General features: G+C 42.5%; 1 protein-coding gene across 1 annotated transcript in view; it reads right to left on the reverse strand.

The window, feature by feature from the left end:
- LOC138100607 (signal-induced proliferation-associated 1-like protein 3) overlaps positions 1-18,719 on the reverse strand; it is a 76,082-nt gene that overhangs the window by 13,972 nt on the left and 43,391 nt on the right. Inside the window, 5 exon segments of the mRNA XM_068998482.1 lie at positions 6,101-6,304; positions 7,141-7,174; positions 8,269-8,342; positions 11,750-11,897; positions 18,235-18,369. Coding sequence (XP_068854583.1) covers positions 6,101-6,304; positions 7,141-7,174; positions 8,269-8,342; positions 11,750-11,897; positions 18,235-18,369 — 595 coding nt within the window.

An 18,719-nucleotide genomic window follows, 5' to 3' on the forward strand; every position in this document is an offset into this window, starting at 1 on the left:
CCCAAATCCCATCAACCCAAAGAAATCCCAAAGAATTCCCAAAAAAATCCCCCAAAAATTCGGAGTGAAATCCCCCCGAAAATCCCTTTTTTCCCCCCGAAAATCCCTTTTTTCCCCCCGAAAATCCCTTTTTTCCCCCAAAAATCCCTTTTTTTCCCCCTCAAAAATCCCTTTTTTCTCCTCCAAATCCCAGTTTTCCAACCCAAAATCCATCCCAAAAAGCCGATTTTCCAACCCAAATCCCGGCAATCCCAAAAAAATCCCAGCAATCCCAAAGAATTCCCAAAGAAATCCCCCAAAAAATCCCCCAAAAATTCGGAGCGAAATCCCCCCAAAAATCCCTTTTTTCCCCCCAAAAATCCCTTTTTTCTCCCTCAAAAATCCCTTTTTTCCCCCCGAAAATCCCGGTTTTCCAACCCAAAATCCATCCCAAAAAGCCGATTTTCCAACCCAAATCCCGGCAATCCCAAAAAAATCCCAAAGAAATCCCAAAGAAATCCCAAAAAAATTCGGCGTGAAATCCCCCCAAAAATCCCTTTTTTCCCCCCAAAAAATCCCTTTTTTCTCCTCCAAATCCCGGTTTTCCACCCAAAAAGCCGATTTTCCAACGCAAATTCTCCCCAAATCCCATCAACCCAAAGAAATCCCAAAGAATTCCCAAAAAAATCCCCCAAAAATTCGGAGTGAAATCCCCCCGAAAATCCCTTTTTTCCCCCCGAAAATCCCTTTTTTCCCCCCCAAAATCCCTTTTTTCTCCCTCAAAAATCCCTTTTTTCCCCCTCCAAATCCCGGTTTTCCAACCCAAAATCCATCCCAAAAAGCCGATTTTCCAACCCAAATCCCGGCAATCCCAAAGGAATCCCCAAAGAAATCCCAAAAAAATCCCGCAAATCCCAAAAAAATTCCAGTTGAAATCCAACCGAAAATCCCTTTTTTTCTCCTCCAAATCCCGGTTTTCCAACCCAAAATCCATCCCAAAAAGCCGATTTTCCAACCCAAATCCCAGCAATCCCAAAAAAATCCCAGCAATCCCAAAGGAATCCCAAAGAAATCCCCCAAAAAATCCCCCAAAAATTCGGAGTGAAATTCCCCCGAAAATCCCTTTTTCCCCCCGAAAATCCCTTTTTTCTCCCTCAAAAATCCCTTTTTTCTCCTCCAAATCCCCGTTTTCCACCCAAAATCCATCCCAAAAAGCCGATTTTCCAACCCAAATCCCAGCAATCCCAAAGAATTCCCAAAGAAATCCCAAAAAAATCCCCCAAAAAATCCCCCAAAAATTCGGAGTGAAATCCCCCCGAAAATCCCTTTTTTTTTCCTCCAAATCCCGGTTTTCCAACCCAAAATCCATCCCAAAAAGCCGATTTTCCAACCCAAATCCTGGCAATCCCAAAAAAATCCCAGCAATCCCAAAGAATTCCCAAAGAAATCCCCCAAAAAATCCCCCAAAAATTCGGAGTGAAATCCCCCCGAAAATCCCTTTTTTCCCCCCAAAAAATCCCTTTTTTCTCCTCCAAATCCCGGTTTTCCACCCAAAAAGCCGATTTTCCAACGCAAATTCTCCCCAAATCCCATCAACCCAAAGAAATCCCAAAGAATTCCCCAAAAAATCCCCCAAAAATTCGGAGTGAAATCCCCCCGAAAATCCCTTTTTTCCCCCCAAAAATCCCTTTTTTCCCCCAAAAATCCCTTTTTTTCCCCCCGAAAATCCCTTTTTTCTCCTCCAAATCCCAGTTTTCCACCCAAAATCCATCCCAAAAAGCCGATTTTCCAACCCAAATCCCGGCAATCCCAAAAAAATCCCAGCAATCCCAAAGGAATCCCAAAGAATTCCCAAAAAAATCCCCAAAAAAATCCCCCAAAAATTCGGCGTGAAATCCCCCCGAAAATCCCTTTTTTCTCCCTCAAAAATCCCTTTTTTCTCCTCCAAATCCCGGTTTTCCACCCAAAAAGCCGATTTTCCAACGCAAATTCTCCCCAAATCCCATCAACCCAAAGAAATCCCAAAGAATTCCCAAAAAAATCCCCAAAAATTCGGCGTGAAATCCCCCCGAAAATCCCTTTTTTCCACCCAAAAATCCCTTTTTTCTCCTCCAAATCCCCGGTTTCCACCCAAAAAGCCGATTTTCCAACGCAAATTCTCCCCAAATCCCATCAACCCAAAGAAATCCCAAAGAATTCCCAAAAAAATCCCCCAAAAATTCGGAGTGAAATCCCCCCGAAAATCCCTTTTTTCCCCCCGAAAATCCCTTTTTTCCCCCCCAAAATCCCTTTTTTCTCCCTCAAAAATCCCTTTTTTCCCCTCCAAATCCCGGTTTTCCAACCCAAAATCCATCCCAAAAAGCCGATTTTCCAACCCAAATCCCGGCAATCCCAAAGGAATCCCCAAAGAAATCCCAAAAAAATTCGGAGTGAAATCCCCCCGAAAATCCCTTTTTTCCCTCCAAAAATCCCTTTTTTCCCCCTCCAAATCCCGGTTTTCCAACCCAAAATCCATCCCAAAAGGCCGATTTCCCAACCCAAATTCCGGCAATCCCAAAGGAATCCCAAAGAAATCCCAAAGAAATTCCAAAAAAATTCGGAGTGAAATCCCCCCGAAAATCCCTTTTTTCCCTCCAAAAATCCCTTTTTTCCCCCTCCAAATCCCGGGTTTCCCCCCAAAAAGCCGATTTTCCAACCCAAATCCCGGCAATCCCAAAGAAATCCCAAAGAAATCCCAAAAAAATCCCGCAAATCCCAAAAAAATTCCAGTTGAAATCCAACAGAAAATCCCTTTTTTCCTCCTCCAAATCCCCGTTTTCCAACCCAAAATCCATCCCAAAAAGCCGATTTCCCAACCCAAATCCTGGCAATCCCAAAAAAATCCCAGCAATCCCAAAGAAATCCCAAAGAATTCCCAAAAAAATCCCCCAAAAATTCGGAGTGAAATCCCCCCGAAAATCCCTTTTTTCCCCCTCAAAAATCCCTTTTTTCTCCCTCAAAAATCCCTTTTTTCCCCTCCAAATCCCGGTTTTCCAACCCAAAATCCATCCCAAAAAGCCGATTTTCCAACCCAAATCCCGGCAATCCCAAAGGAATCCCCAAAGAAATCCCAAAAAAATCCCGCAAATCCCAAAAAAATTCCAGTTGAAATCCAACCGAAAATCCCTTTTTTTCTCCTCCAAATCCCGGTTTTCCAACCCAAAATCCATCCCAAAAAGGCGATTTTCCAACCCAAATCCCGGCAATCCCAAAAAAATCCCAGCAATCCCAAAGAATTCCCAAAGAAATCCCCCAAAAAATCCCCCAAAAATTCGGAGTGAAATCTCCCCAAAAATCCCTTTTTTCCCCCCAAAAAATCCCTTTTTTCTCCTCCAAATCCCCGTTTTCCAACCCAAAATCCATCCCAAAAAGCCGATTTTCCAACCCAAATCCCGGCAATCCCAAAGGAATCCCAAAGAAATCCCAAAAAAATCCAAAAAAATTCCCCCAAAAAATCTCCAATCAATCTTTAAAAATCCCCCAAAAATTCCCCAAAAATTCCCAAAAATCTCCATAAATCCCTCCAAAATCTCCCCAAAAAATCCCAATAAATCCCCCAAAAAATCCCAGAATTCCACCCAAAAAATTCCCAAAAAAATCCCAAAAAATTCCCAAAAATCCCCATGAATCCCTCCAAAATCTCCCAAAAAAATCCCCCAAAAATCCCAAAAAATTCCCAATAAAATCCAAAAAAATTCCAAAAAAATTCCCAAAATAACCCCAAAAAATTCCCAAAAAATTCCCAAAAATCTCCATAAATCCCTCCAAAATCTCCCAAAAAAATCCCCAAAAAATCCCAATAAATCCCAAAAAAATCCCCCCAAAATCCCCCAAAACATCCCAAAAAATCCCAAAAAAACCCCCAATAAATTCCCAAAAAATCCCCCAAAAAATCCCAAAAAATTCCCAAAAATCCCAATAAATCCCCCCCAAAATCTCAAAAAAATCCCCAAAAAATCACAATAAATCCCAAAAAAATCCCCAAAAAATCCCCCAAAAAATCCCCCAAAAAATCCCAATAAATCCCAAAAAATTCCCAAAAATCCCCATAAATCCCTCCAAAATCTCTCAAAAAAATCCCCAAAAAATCCCAATAAATCCCCCCAAAAAATCCCCAAAAAATCCCAAAAAATTCCCAATAAAATCCAAAAAAATTCCCAAAAAATTCCCAAAATAACCCCCAAAAATTCCCCATAAATTCCCAAAAAATCCCAAAAAATTCCCCAAAAATTCCCAAAAATCCCCATAAATCCCTCCAAAATCTCCCAAAAAATCCCAATAAATCCCCATAAATCCCTCTAAAATCTCCCAAAAAAATCCCCAAAAATCCCAATAAATCCCAAAAAAATCCCCAAAAAATCCCAATAAATCCCTCCAAAATCTCCCAAAAAAATCCCCAAAAAATCCCAATAAATCCCCCAAAAAAATCCCAAAAAAATCCCCAAAAATTCCCAAAATAACCCCAAAAAATTCCCCATAAATTCCCAAAAAATCCCAAAAAATTCCCCAAAAATTCCCAAAAATCTCCATAAATCCCTCCAAAATCTCCCAAAAAATCCCAATAAATCCCCATAAATCCCTCTAAAATCTCCCAAAAAAATCCCCAAATATCCCAATAAATCCCAAAAAAATCCCCAAAAAATCCCAATAAATCCCCAAAAATCCCCCCAAAAATCCCAATAAATCCCAAAAAATTCCCAAAAATCCCCATAAATCCCTCCAAAATCTCCCAAAAAAATCCCCAAAAAATCCCATTAAATCCCCAAAAAATCCCCCCAAAGAAAATCCCAAAAAAATCCCCAAAAATTCCCAATAAAATCCAAAAAAATTCCCAAAAAATTCTCAAAATAACCCCAAAAAATTCCCCATAAATTCCCAAAAAAATCGCAAAAAATTCCCAAAAATCTCCATAAATCCCTCCAAAATCTCCCAAAAAATTCCCAAAAATCTCCATAAATCCCTCCAAAATCTCCCAAAAAATCCCAAAAAAATCCCCAAAAATTCCCAATAAAATCCAAAAAAATTCCCAAAAAATTCCCAAAATAACCCCAAAAAATTCCCCATAAATTCCCAAAAAAATCGCAAAAAATTCCCAAAAATCTCCATAAATCCCTCCAAAATCTCCCAAAAAATTCCCAAAAATCTCCATAAATCCCTCCAAAATCTCCCAAAAAATCCCAATAAATCCCCATAAATCCCTCTAAAATCTCCCAAAAAAATCCCCAAAAAATCCCAATAAATCCCAAAAAAATCCCCAAAAAATCCCAATAAATCCCCAAAAATCCCCCCAAAAATCCCAATAAATCCCAAAAAATTCCCAAAAATCCCCATAAATCCCTCCAAAATCTCCCAAAAAAATCCCCAAAAAATCCCAATAAATCCCAAAAAAATCCCCAAAAATTCCCAAAAATTTCCCAAAAAATTCCCAATAAATTCCCAAAAAATTCCCAAAAATCCCCATAAATCCCTCCAAAATCTCCCAAAAAAATCCCCAAAAAATCCCAATAAATCCCAAAAAAATCCCCAAAAAATCCCCCAAAAATCCCCCAAAACATCCCAAAAAATCCCAAAAAACCCCCCAATAAATTCCCAAAAATCTCCATAAATCCCTCTAAAATCTCCCAAAAAAAATCCCCAAAAAATCCCAATAAATCCCAATAAATCCCCAAAGAAAATCCCCATAAATCCCCAAAAATTCCCAAAAAATCTCCCAAAAAATCCCCCAAAATCCCCATAAATCCCTCCAAAATCTCCCAAAAAATCCCCCAAAATCTCCATAAATCCCTCCAAAATCTCCCCAAAAAATCCCAATAAATCCCAAAAAAATCCCCAAAAATTCCCAAAAATTTCCCAAAAAATTCCCAATAAATTCCCAAAAAATTCCCAAAAATCCCAATAAATCCCTCCAAAATCTCCCCAAAAAATCCCCAAAAAATCCCAATAAATCCCAAAAAAATCCCCAAAAATTCCCAAAAAATCCCCAAAAAATTCCCCAAAAATCCCCAAAATTCCCCAAACATTTCCCAGCCCCTCCCCCACCCCCATCCCGGTTCCCTTCCCGCTTTTCCGGACCTTTCCTGGCCTCGGGGGGCGGCGCCCGGCGCCCGGGCAGGGTCCGGCTGCTGCTGCCGCCGCTGCTCGGGGGGAGCGGGAATCCCGGCGGGAATTCCGGGAATTCCGGGAATTCCGGGAATTCGGGGCAACGCGGGAACGGGGAGGCGGCGCCGAGGGCGGGATCCCAGCGGCGCCCACAGAGGCTCTCGTCAGACAGAGTGCGCTGCAGGGGCTGGGGAGGGAAACGGGGAAAAAATGGGAGAATTGGGAAAAATTGGGAAAAAAAAACGTGAAAATCTGGGGAAAAATGGGAAAAATCCAGGGAAAAAAGGGGAAAAAATGGGGAAAATACGGGGAAAAAAGGGGAAAAAACACTGGGAAAAAATGGGAAAATCTGGGAAAAAAACCAGGAAAATCTGGGAAAAAAAAAGGGAAAAATCCGGGAAAAAATGGGGAAAAAAAAGGGGGAAAAACGGGAAAAAATGGGGAAGTCTGGGAAAAAAATGGGAAAAATCTTGGAAAAAATGGGAAAAACCCAGGGAAAAAAGGGGAAAAAAACACCGGGATAATCTGGGAAAAAAATGGGAAAATCTGGGAAAAAATGGGAAAACCTGGGAAAAAAAAGGGAAAATTCCAGGAAAAACAGGAAAAAAATGGGGAAAAAATGGGGAAAAATCCGGGAAAAAAAACGGGAAAAAATGGGAAAATCTGGGAAAAAACCAGGAAAATCTGGGAAAAAAAAGGGAAAAATCCGGGAAAAAATGGGGAAAAAATGGGGAAAAATCCAGGAAAAAAAACAGGAAAAAATGGGGAAGTCTGGGAAAAAAACGGGAAAATCTGGGGGAAAAAAGGGGGAAAAAAAGGGGAAAAAGACAGGAAAAAAATGGGAAAAATCCGGGAAAAAAAAGGGAAAATCTGGGAAAAATCCAGGAAAATCTGGAAAAAAAGGGAAAAAAAAAACAGGAAAAAATGGGAAAAAAATGGGGAAAAAATGGGAAAATTCGGGGAATTCGGGGCAACGCGGGAACGGGGAGGCGGCGCCGAGGGCGGGATCCCAGCGGCGCCCACAGAGGCTCTCGTCAGACAGAGTGCGCTGCAGGGGCTGGGGAGGGAAACGGGGAAAAAATGGGAGAATTGGGAAAAATTGGGAAATTGGGGAAAAAAACGGGAAATTTCGGGAAAAAAAACTGTGAAAATCTGGGGAAAAATGGGGAAAATCCAGGGAAAAAAGGGGAAAAAATGGGGAAAATCCGGGGAAAAAAGGGGAAAAAAACACCGGGAAAAAATGGGAAAATCTGGGAAAGAAATGTGGAAAAAAACGGGAAAAATTGGGGAAAAAATGGGAAAAAAAAGGGAAAATCCGGGAAAAAAAAGGGGAAAGAGACGGGAAAAAAAACGGGAAAAAATGTGGGAAAAAATCTAGGGAAAAAAAACGGGAAAATCTGGGAAAAACGGGAAAAAAATGGGAGAAAATGGGAAAAGAATGGGAAAAAAAGGGGAAAATTCGGGGAATTTGGGGCAACGCAGGAACGGGGAGGCGGCGCCGAGGGCGGGATCCCAGCGGCGCCCACAGAGGCTCTCGTCAGACAGAGTGCGCTGCAGGGGCTGGGGAGGGAAACGGGGAAAAAATGGGAGAATTGGGAAAAATTGGGAAATTGGGGAAAAATGGGAAATTGGGGAAAATTGGGAAATTGGGGAAAAAACGGGAAATTAGGAAAAATTGGGAAATTTGGGGAAATCTGAGAGAAAACCGGGGAAAAATGGGAAAAAAAAACGGGGGAAAATGGGAAAATCTGGGAAAAAAGTGGGAAAAATCCGGGGAAAAAAGGGGAAAAAAACGCCGGGATAATCTGGGAAAAAATCGGGGAAAAATCCGGGAAAAAATGGGAAAAAAAAGGGGGAAAAATCGGGGAAAAATCCAGGGAAAAAAGGGGAAAAAAACGCAAGGATAATCTGGGAAAAAATGGGAAAAAATGGGGAAATTAGGAAAAAAACGGGAAATTCTGGGGAAAAAAGGGGGGAAAAAAAGGGGAAAAAGACAGGAAAAAAACGGGAAAAATCCGGGAAAAAAAAGGGAAAAAATGGGAAAAATCCAGGAAAATCTGGAAAAAAACCCAGGAAAAAAACCCAGGAAAAAATGGGAAAAGAATGGGAAAAAAAGGGGAAAATTCGGGGAATTCGGGGCAACGCGGGAACGGGGAGGCGGCGCCGAGGGCGGGATCCCAGCGGCGCCCACAGAGGCTCTCGTCAGACAGAGTGCGCTGCAGGGGCTGGGGAGGGAAACGGGGCAAAAATGGGAGAATTGGGAAAAATTGGGAAATTGAAGAAAAAATGGGAAAAAACGGGAAAAAAAACGGGGAAAAAAACCGTGAAAATCTGGGGAAAAATGGGAAAAATCCAGGGAAAAAAGGGGAAAAAAACACTTGGAAAAAATGGGAAAATCTGGGAGAAAACCAGGAAAATTCTGGGAAAAAAAAGGGAAAAATCCGGGAAAAAATGGGAAAAAAAAAGGGGGAAAAATCGGGGAAAAATCCGGGGAGAAAAGGGGAAAAAAACACCGGGATAATCTGGGAAAAAATGGGAAAATATGGGGAAAAAATCAGGGAAAAATCCGGGAAAAAATGGGAAAAAAAAGGGGGAAAAATCGGGGAAAAATCCGGGGAAAAAAGGGGAAAAAAACGCCGGGATAATCTGGGAAAAAATGGGAAAAAAAGGGGGAAAAAATCGGGGAAAAATCTGGGAAAAAATGGGAAAAAAAACCGGGAAAAATCGGGGAAAAATCCGGGGAAAAAAGGGGAAAAAATGGGGAAATTAGGAAAAAAACGGGAAAATCTGGGGAAAAAAAAGGGGAAAGAGACGGGAAAAAAACCGGGAAAAAATGTGGGAAAAAAATGGGAAAAATCTAGGGAAAAAGGGGAAAAATCCGGGAAAAAAATGCTAAAATCTGGGAAAAAAATGGGGGAAAAAAAAAAGGGGGAAAAATGGGGGGAAAAAACGGCAAAATTTGGGGAAAAAACAGGAAAATCCAGGAAAAAAAAGGGGAAAAAAACGGGAAAATTCCAGGAAAAAAACAGGAAAAAGATGGGAAAAAAATGGGGAAAAACCAGGGAAAAAAAAGGGAAAATCTAAGAAAAAACCCGGGAAAAGCTGGGGAAGTCTGGGAAAAAGCCAGGAAAAAAACGGGAAAAAAAAGGGGAAAAAATCGGGGAAAAAACCAGAAAAATTTGGGGAAAAAACGGGAAAATCCAGGAAAAAAAACGGGAAAATCTGGGAAAAAAATGGGAAAAATCCAGGAAAAAGAGGGGAGAAAAATGGGAAAATCTGGGAAAAAAAATGGGAAAAAATGCGGAACTCAGGGAAAAAAATGGGGAAAAAACGGGGAAAAAATCAGGGAAAAAAAACCAGGAAAATTTGGGGAAAAAAGGGGAAAATCCAGGAAAAAAAAGGGAAAATCTGGGAAAAAATGGGAAAACCTGGGGAAAAAAAACAGGAAAAGAATGGGAAAAAAACCGGGAAAATCTGGGGAAAAAATGGGAAAAATCCAGGAAAATTCTGGAAAAAATCTGGGGAAAAAACCGGGAAAATTCCAGCAAAATCTGGGAAAAAACGGGAAAATCCAGGGAAAAAAAACGGGAAAAGCCGGGGAAAAATTCCCTCCTTTTTTGGGCTAAAAAACCCTGGAAAATTCCCATTTTTGGGCTAAAAAATTGGGAATGTCACCATTTTTGGTGGGGAAAAAAATGGGAATTTCCTCAATTTTGGGGCTACAAACACTCAGAAAATTCCCATTTTTGGGGCTAAAAAATCAGGAATTTCTCCATTTTTGGGGTTAAAAAATCAGAAATTTCAGCATTTGGGGGCTGGGGAAGGGCGGGAGCGTTGGGAATTTGGGGAATTTGGGGAATTTGGGGCTCACCGGGGCGGGCTCGGCCTCGGGGCAGGAATTGTCCATGAGGAAAGTTGGGAATTGGGGGGAAAAAATGGGAATTTCCTCCATTTTGGGGTGAAAAATCAGGAATTTCTCCATTTTTGACGGAGAAATAATGGGAATTTCCTCAATTTTGGGGCTACAAACACTCAGAAAATTCCCATTTTTGGGGCCAGAAAGTCGGGAATTTCACCATTTTAAGGGAAGAAGGGGAACTTCTCCATTTTGGTGGAAAAAATGGGAATTTCCTTTTTTGGGGGGTGAAAAATTGGGTATTTCACCATTTTGGGGGGGAAAAACTGGGAATTTCTTCAATTTCGAGGCTAAAAAACCCCGAAAATTCCCATTTTTTGGGGTGAAAAATCAGGAATTTCTCCATTTTAAGGGAAAAAATGGGAATTTCCTGAATTTTGGGGCTAAAAACATAAAAATGTCACCATTTTGGGGGGGAAATGGGAATTCCAACATTTTGGGGGAAAAAAAACGGAATTTCCTCCATTTTGGGGCTAAAAAACCCAGAAAATCCCCATTTTTGGGGCTAAAAAGTCGGGAATTTCTCCATTTTAAGGAAAGAATGGGAATTCCTCCATTTGGGGGTGAAAAATCGGAAATTTCACCATTTTTGAGGGGGAAAAATGGGAATTTCCTCAATTTTGGGGCTACAAACACTCAGAAAATTCCCATTTTTGGGGCTAAAAAATCAGGAATTTCAGCATTTGGGGGCTGGGGAAGGGCGGGAGCGTTGGGAATTTGGGGAATTTGGGGAATTTGGGGAATTTGGGGAATTTGGGGCTCACCGGGGCGGGCTCGGCCTCGGGGCAGGAATTGTCCATGAGGAAAGTTGGGAATTGGGGGGAAAAACTGGGAATTTCCTCCATTTTGGGGCTAAAAAACCCAGAAAATTCCCATTTTTGGAGGCTAAAACCTCAGGAATTTCTCCATTTTAAGGGAAAAAATGGGAATTTCCTGAATTTTGGGGCTAAAAACATAAAAATGTCACCATTTTGGGGGGGGAAATGGGAATTCCAACATTTTGGGGGAAAAAAACGGAATTTCCTCCATTTTGGGGCTAAAAAACCCAGAAAATTCCCATTTTTGGGGCCAAAAAGTCGGGAATTTCTCCATTTTAAGGGAAGAATGGGAATTTCCTCCTTTTGGGGGTGAAAAATTGGGAATTTCTCCATTTTGGGGGGAAAAAATGGGAATTTCCTCAATTTCGAGGCTAAAAAACCCCGAAAATTCCCATTTTGGGGGCTAAAAAATCAGGAATTTCTCCATTTTAGGGGCTAAAAAAAGCAGGAATTTCTCCATTTTGGGGCTAAAAAACCCCAAAAATTCCCATTTTTGGGGCTAAAAAATCAGGAATTTCTCCGGTTTTGGGGCTGGGGAAGGGCGGGAGCGTTGGGAATTTGGGGAATTTGGGGAATTTGGGGAATTTGGGGCTCACCGGGGCGGGCTCGGCCTCGGGGCAGGAATTGTCCATGAGGAAAGTTGGGAATTGGGGGGAAAAACTGGGAATTTCCTCCATTTTGGGGTGAAAAATCGGAAATTTCACCATTTTTGAGGGGGAAAAATGGGAATTTCCTCAATTTTGGGGCTACAAACACTCAGAAAATTCCCATTTTTGGGGCTAAAAAATCAGGAATTTCTCCATTTTGGGGCTAAAAAATCAGGAATTTCTCTGGTTTTGGGGCTGGGGAAGGGCGGGAGCGTTGGGAATTTGGGGAATTTGGGGAATTTGGGGCTCACCGGGGCGGGCTCGGCCTCGGGGCAGGAATTGTCCATGAGGATGAGGCGCTTGAGGTCGTCCTCGATGGAGGATTTGGGGAGGCGCCGGGGGGAGCGGAGATCGCGGAGAGACGCCCGGAGCCGCGGCTGCCCGAAAACGTTCACCTGGCTGGGGGAGGGGTGGCAGTGAGCCCCGGGAATTCCAGGGAAATCCCAGGGAAATCCCACAGAAATCCCAGGAAAATGTGAAAATCCCACAGAAATCCCACAAAAAAACAGAAAAAAACCTGAAAATCCCACAGAAATCCCACAGAAATCCCAGGAAAATGTGAAAATCCCACAGAAATCCCACAAAAAACCAGAAAAGAACTGAAAATCCCACAGAAATCCCACAGAAGTCCCACAGAAATCCCACACAAAATCCCACAAAAAAACTGAAAAATCCCACAGAAATCCCACAGAAATCCCAGGAAAATGTGAAAATCCCACAGAAATCCCATCAAAAACCTGGAAAAGAACTGAAAATCCCACAGAAGTCCCACAGAAATGCCACGAAAATCCCACAGAAATCCCAGGAGAACGTGAAAATCCCACAGAAATCCCAGAAAAATGTGAAAGTCCCACAGAAATACCACAAAAAGCTGGAAAAGAACTTCAAATCCCACAGAAATCCCACAGAAATCCCACAGAGATGCCAGGAAAATCCCACACAAAATCCCACACAAAATCCCACACAAAATCCCACACAAAATCCCACACAAAATCCCAGAGAAATCCCACAAAAATCCCACAGAAATCCCAGCAAAATCCCCAAAAAATCCCATCAAAATCCCAGAAAAACTTGAAAATCCCACAGAAATCCCATCAAAATGCCACAGAAATCCCAGAAAAATGTGAAAATCCCATCAAAATCCCATCACAATCACACAAAAAAATCCCAGAAAAAACCTGAAAATCCCACAGAAATCTTATCAAAATGCCACAGAAATCCCAGAAAAATCCCACAGAAATCCCCAAAAAATCCCACACAAAATCCCACACAAAATCCCACAAAAATCCCACAGAAATCCCAGCAAAATCCCCAAAAAATCCCATCAAAATCCCAGAAAAACTTGAAAATCCCACAGAAATCCCACAGAAATCCCACAGAAATGCCAGGAAAATCCCACAGAAATCCCCAAAAAATCCCACACAAAATCCCACAAAAAACCTGAAAATCCCACAGAAATCCCACAAAAATCCCACAGAAATCCCAAAAAATCCCACAGAAATCCCACAGAAATCCCAGGAAAATGTGAAAATCCCAAAAAATCCCATCAAAATCCCACAGAAATCCCACAAAAATCCCACAGAAATCCCACAGAAATCCCACACAAAATCCCACAAAAAACCTGAAAATCCCACAGAAATCCCACAGAAATCAAAAAAAATCCCACCAAAATTCCAGGAAAATGTGAAAATCCCCAAAAAATCCCAGAAAAATCCCCGGAAATGCCCCAAACGCCCGGAGCCGCGGCTGCCCCAAAACGTTCACCTGGCTGGGGGAGGGGTGGCAGTGAGCCCCGTGAATTCCAGGGAAATCCCAGGGAAATCCCACAGAAATCCCAGGAAAATGTGAAAATCCCACAAAAATCCCAGGAAAATGTGAAAATCCCACAGAAATCCCACAGAAATCCCACAGAAGTCCCACAGAAATCCCACACAAAATCCCACAGAAAATCCCACAAAAAACCTGAAAATCCCACAGAAATCCCACAGAAATCAAAAAAAAATCCCACAGAAATCCCAGAGAAATCCCACAGAAATCCCACAGAAGTCCCACACAAAATCCCACAAAAAACCTGAAAATCCCACAGAAATCCCACAGAAATCCCACAAAAATCCCAGAAAAATGTGAAAATCCCAGCAAAATCCCATCAAAATCCCACAAAAAACCTGAAAATCCCACAGAAATCCCACAGAAATCCCAGGAAAATGTGAAAATCCCCCAAAAATCCCCAAATATCCCAGAAAAATCCCCGGAAATGCCCCAAACGCCCGGAGCCGCGGCTGCCCCAAAACGTTCACCTGGCTGGGGGAGGGAACGGCATCAACCCCCGGGAATTCCAGGGAAATCCCAGGGAAATCCCACAGAAATCCCATAAAAATCCCACAGAAATCCCAAAAAAACCCACACAAAATCCCACAAAAAAACCTGAAAATCCCACAGAAATCCCACAGAAATCCCACACAAAATCCCACAAAAAACCTGAAAATCCCACAGAAATCCCACAGAAATCCCACAGAAATCAAAAAAAATCCCACCAAAATTCCAGGAAAATGTGAAAATCCCCAAAAAATCCCACACAAAATCCCACACAAAATCCCACAAAAAACCTGAAAATCCCAGAGAAATCCCACAAAAAAAACTGAAAATCCCACAGAAATCCCACAGAAATCCCAGCAAAATCCCCAAAAAATCCCATCAAAATCCCAGAAAAAACCTGAAAATCCCACAGAAATCCCATCAAAATGCCACAGAAATCCCAGAAAAATGTGAAAATCCCATCAAAATCCCATCAAAATCCCACAAAAAACCTGAAAATCCCACAGAAATCCCACAGAAATGCCAGGAAAATCCCACAGAAATCCCCAAAAAATCCCACACAAAATCCCACAGAAATCCCAGCAAAATCCCCAAAAAATCCCATCAAAATCCCAGAAAAACTTGAAAATCCCACAGAAATCCCATCAAAATGCCACAGAAATCCCACAAAAAATCCCAGAGAAAAACTGAAAATCCCACAGAAATCCCACAGAAATTCCATCAAAATTCCACAGAAATCCCAGCAAAATCCCAGAAAAACTTGAAAATCCCAGCAAAATCCCATCAAAATCCTACAAAAATGTGAAAGTCCCACAGAAATCCCACACAAATCCCACAAAAATCCCAGGAAAATGTGAAAATCCCAGAAAAACTCCACAGAAATCCCAGCAAAATTCCACAGAAATCCCAGCAAAATCCCAGAAAACCGTGAAAAATCCCACAGAAATCCCACAAAAATCCCAGGAAAATCCCCAAAAATCCCATCAAAATCCCAAAAAATCCCATCAAAATCCCACAGAAATCCCAAAAAATCCCCCACAAAATCCCACAAAAAACCTGAAAATCCCACAGAAAACCCACAGAAATTCCAGGAAAACCCAAAAATCCCCAAAAAATCCCACACAAAATCCCAGAAAAACCTGAAAATCCCCAAAAAATCCCACACAAAATCCCAGAAAAACCTGAAAATCCCCAAAAAAATCCCACAGAAATCCCACAGGAAGCACCAAAAATCCCTTAAATCCCACAAGAATCCCACAAACACCTCACAAATTCCCTCAAATCCAATTTTCCTGGGATTTTCCCCCTGTCCATGATCCCAAATCCCAATTTTTGGCTCCCAAATCCTAATTTTTAGCTCCCCAAATCCCATTTTTCCACCCCAAAATCCCATTTTCCACCCCAAATCCCAATTTTTGGCTCCCAAGTCCCAATTTTTGGCTCCCAAATCCCATTTTTCGGCTCCCAAATCCCATTTTTCCACCCCCCAATCCCATTTTTCCACCCCAAAATCCCATTTTCCACTCCCAAATCCCATTTTTCCACTCCCAAATCCCATTTTTCCACCCCCCAATCCCATTTTCCATCCCCCAATCCCATTTCTCCACCCCAAATCCCAATTTTTGCCTCCAAAATCCCATTTTTCCACCCCAAAATCCCATTTTCCCAACCCCAAATCCAATTTTTCCACCCCAAATCCCAATTTTTGGCTCCCCACTCCCATTTTTTAGACCCCAAAATCCCATTTTTTGGCTCCCAAATCCCAATTTTTGGCTCCCTACTCCCATTTTTTCCACCCCAAATCCCAATTTTTGCCTCCCAAATCCCATTTTTCCACCCCCAAATCCCATTTTTCCACTCCAAAATCCCATTTTCCCACCCCAAAATCCCATTTTTCCACCCCAAATCCCAATTTTTGGCTCCCCAATCCCATTTTCCCACCCCCAAATCCCATTTTCCACCCCAAATCCCAATTTTTGCCTCCAAAATCCCATTTTTCCAACCCCCCAATCCCATTTTCCCACCCCAAAATCCCATTTTTCCACCCCAAATCCCAATTTTTGGCTCCCCAATCCCAGTTTTTCCACCCCAAAATCCCATTTTTCCACTCCAAAATCCCATTTTCCCACCCCAAAATCCCATTTTTCCACCCCAAATCCCAATTTTTGGCTCCCCAATCCCATTTTCCCACCCCCAAATCCCATTTTCCACCCCAAATCCCAATTTTTGCCTCCAAAATCCCATTTTTCCAACCCCCCAATCCCATTTTCCCACCCCAAAATCCCATTTTTCCACCCCAAATCCCAATTTTTGGCTCCCCAATCCCAGTTTTTCCACCCCAAAATCCCATTTTTCCACCCCAAAATCCCATTTTTCCACCCCCCAATCCCATTTTTCCACCCCAAATCCCAATTTTTGCCTCCAAAATCCCATTTCTCCACCCAAAATCCCATTTTTCCACCCCCCAATCCCATTTCTCCACCCAAAATCCAATTTTTCCACCCCAAAATCCCATTTTTCCACTCCAAAATCCCATTTTTCCATTTTTCCACCCCCCAATCCCATTTTTCCACCCCAAAATCCCATTTTTCCACCCCCCAATCCAATTTTCCCACCCCAAATCCCAATTTTTGGCTCCCCAATTCCATATTTTGACCCCAATCCCAATTTTTCCACCCCAAAATCCCATTTCTCTGACTCCTCAATCCCATATTTTGACCCCAATCCAATTTCTTGCCTCCCAAATCCCAATTTTTGCCTCCCCAATCCCATTTTTCCACCCCAAAATCCCATTTTTCCACCCCCCAATCCCATTTTTCCACCCCAAAATCCCATTTTTCCACCCCCCAATCCAATTTTCCCACCCCAAATCCCAATTTTTGGCTCCCCAATTCCATATTTTGACCCCAATCCCATTTCTTGGATCCCAAATCCCATTTTCCCACCCCAAATCCCAATTTTTGCCTCCCCAGTCCCATTTTTTAGACCCCAAAATCCAATTTTTCCACCCCCAATTCCATTTTTCCACCCCCAATCCCATTTTTCCACCCCCCAATCCCATTTTCCACCCCAAAATCCCATTTTTCGGCTCCCAAATCCCATTTTTCCACCCCCAAATCCCATTTTCCCACCCCAAAATCCCATTTTCCCACCCCCAAATCCCATTTTCCACCCCAAATCCCAATTTTTGGCTCCCAAATCCCATTTTCCACCCCAAAATCCCATTTTCCACCCCAAATCCCAATTTTTGCCTCCAAAATCCCATTTTTCCACCCCAAATCCCATTTTTCCACCCCCCAATCCAATTTTCCACCCCCCAATCCCATTTTCCCACCCCCAAATCCCATTTTTCCACCCCAAAATCCCATTTTCCACTCCCAAATCCCAATTTTTGCCTCCCCAATCCCATTTCTCCACCCCAAATCCCAATTTTTGCCTCCAAAATCCCATTTTCCACCCCCAAATCCCATTTTTCCACCCCAAAATCCCATTTTTCCACCCCCCAATCCCATTTCTCCACCCAAAATCCAATTTTTCCACCCCAAAATCCCATTTTTCCACTCCAAAATCCCATTTCTCCACCCAAAATCCCATTTTTCCACCCCAAATCCCAATTTTTGGCTCCCCAATTCCATATTTTGACCCCAATCCCATTTCTTGGATCCCAAATCCCATTTCTCCACCCAAAATCCAATTTTTCCACCCCAAAATCCCATTTTTCCACTCCAAAATCCCATTTTTCCACCCCAAAATCCCATTTTTCCACCCCCAAATCCCATTTTCCCACCCCCAAATCCCATTTTTTGGCTCCCCAATCCCATTTTCCACCCCCAAATCCCATTTTCCCACCCCAAAATCCCATTTTCCCACCCCCAAATCCCATTTTCCACCCCAAATCCCAATTTTTGCCTCCAAAATCCCATTTCTCCACCCAAAATCCCATTTTTCCAACCCCCAATCCCATTTCTCCACCCAAAATCCAATTTTCCCACCCCAAAATCCCATTTTTCCACCCCCCAATCCAATTTTCCCACCCCAAATCCCAATTTTTGGCTCCCCAATCCCATATTTTTACCCCAATCCCATTTCTTGGATCCCAAATCCCATTTTTCCACCCCAAATCCCAATTTTTGCCTCCAAAATCCCATTTCTCCACCCAAAATCCCATTTTCCCACCCCAAAATCCCATTTTCCCACCCCCCAATCCCATTTTTCCACCCCAAATCCCATTTTTCCACCCCCCAATCCCATTTTTTCCACCCCAAAATCCCATTTTTCGGCTCCCCAATCCCATTTTTCCACCCCCAATCCCATTTCTCCACCCAAAATCCCATTTTCCCACCCCCCAATCCCATTTTTCCACCCCCAAATCCCATTTTTCGGCTCCCCAATCCCAATTTTCCCGGATTTCCCCCCTCACTTTTTGGGATCCGGGGGCTCCTCCGGCCTTTTCCAGGTCGCCGCCGCCGCCGCCGCTTTTCCCTTTCCCGAGGTTTTGGAAAAGAAGGATTTGGGCACCGACGCCGAAATTTGGGAAGCGGGGAGAGGCCTGGAGCTGGAAAAAAAACCTGGGAATTATCCCCGAAAAAATTCCACCCCAAAAATCCTGGAATTTCACCCACAAAAAAAAACGGGAATTATCCCCCAAAATTCCCAAAAATCCCAGAATTTCAACCCCAAAAAAATTCCCAAGAAATCCTGGAATTTCGTCCCCAAAAATTCCCAGAATTACCACCCAAAAAATTCCCCAAAAAAATGGGAACTAACCCCAAAAAGTCCCTGGAATTTCACCTCCAAAAAACCCAAAAAATCCTGGAATTTCATCCCTAAAAACTCCCAAAAAACCCCGGAATTTCACCCCCAAAATTCAAAAAAAAAACCCCAGAATTACCCCCCCCAAAAATT

This window comes from Aphelocoma coerulescens, unplaced genomic scaffold, assembly GCF_041296385.1.
Source record: "Aphelocoma coerulescens isolate FSJ_1873_10779 unplaced genomic scaffold, UR_Acoe_1.0 HiC_scaffold_118, whole genome shotgun sequence".
Lineage (NCBI taxonomy): Eukaryota > Metazoa > Chordata > Aves > Passeriformes > Corvidae > Aphelocoma > Aphelocoma coerulescens.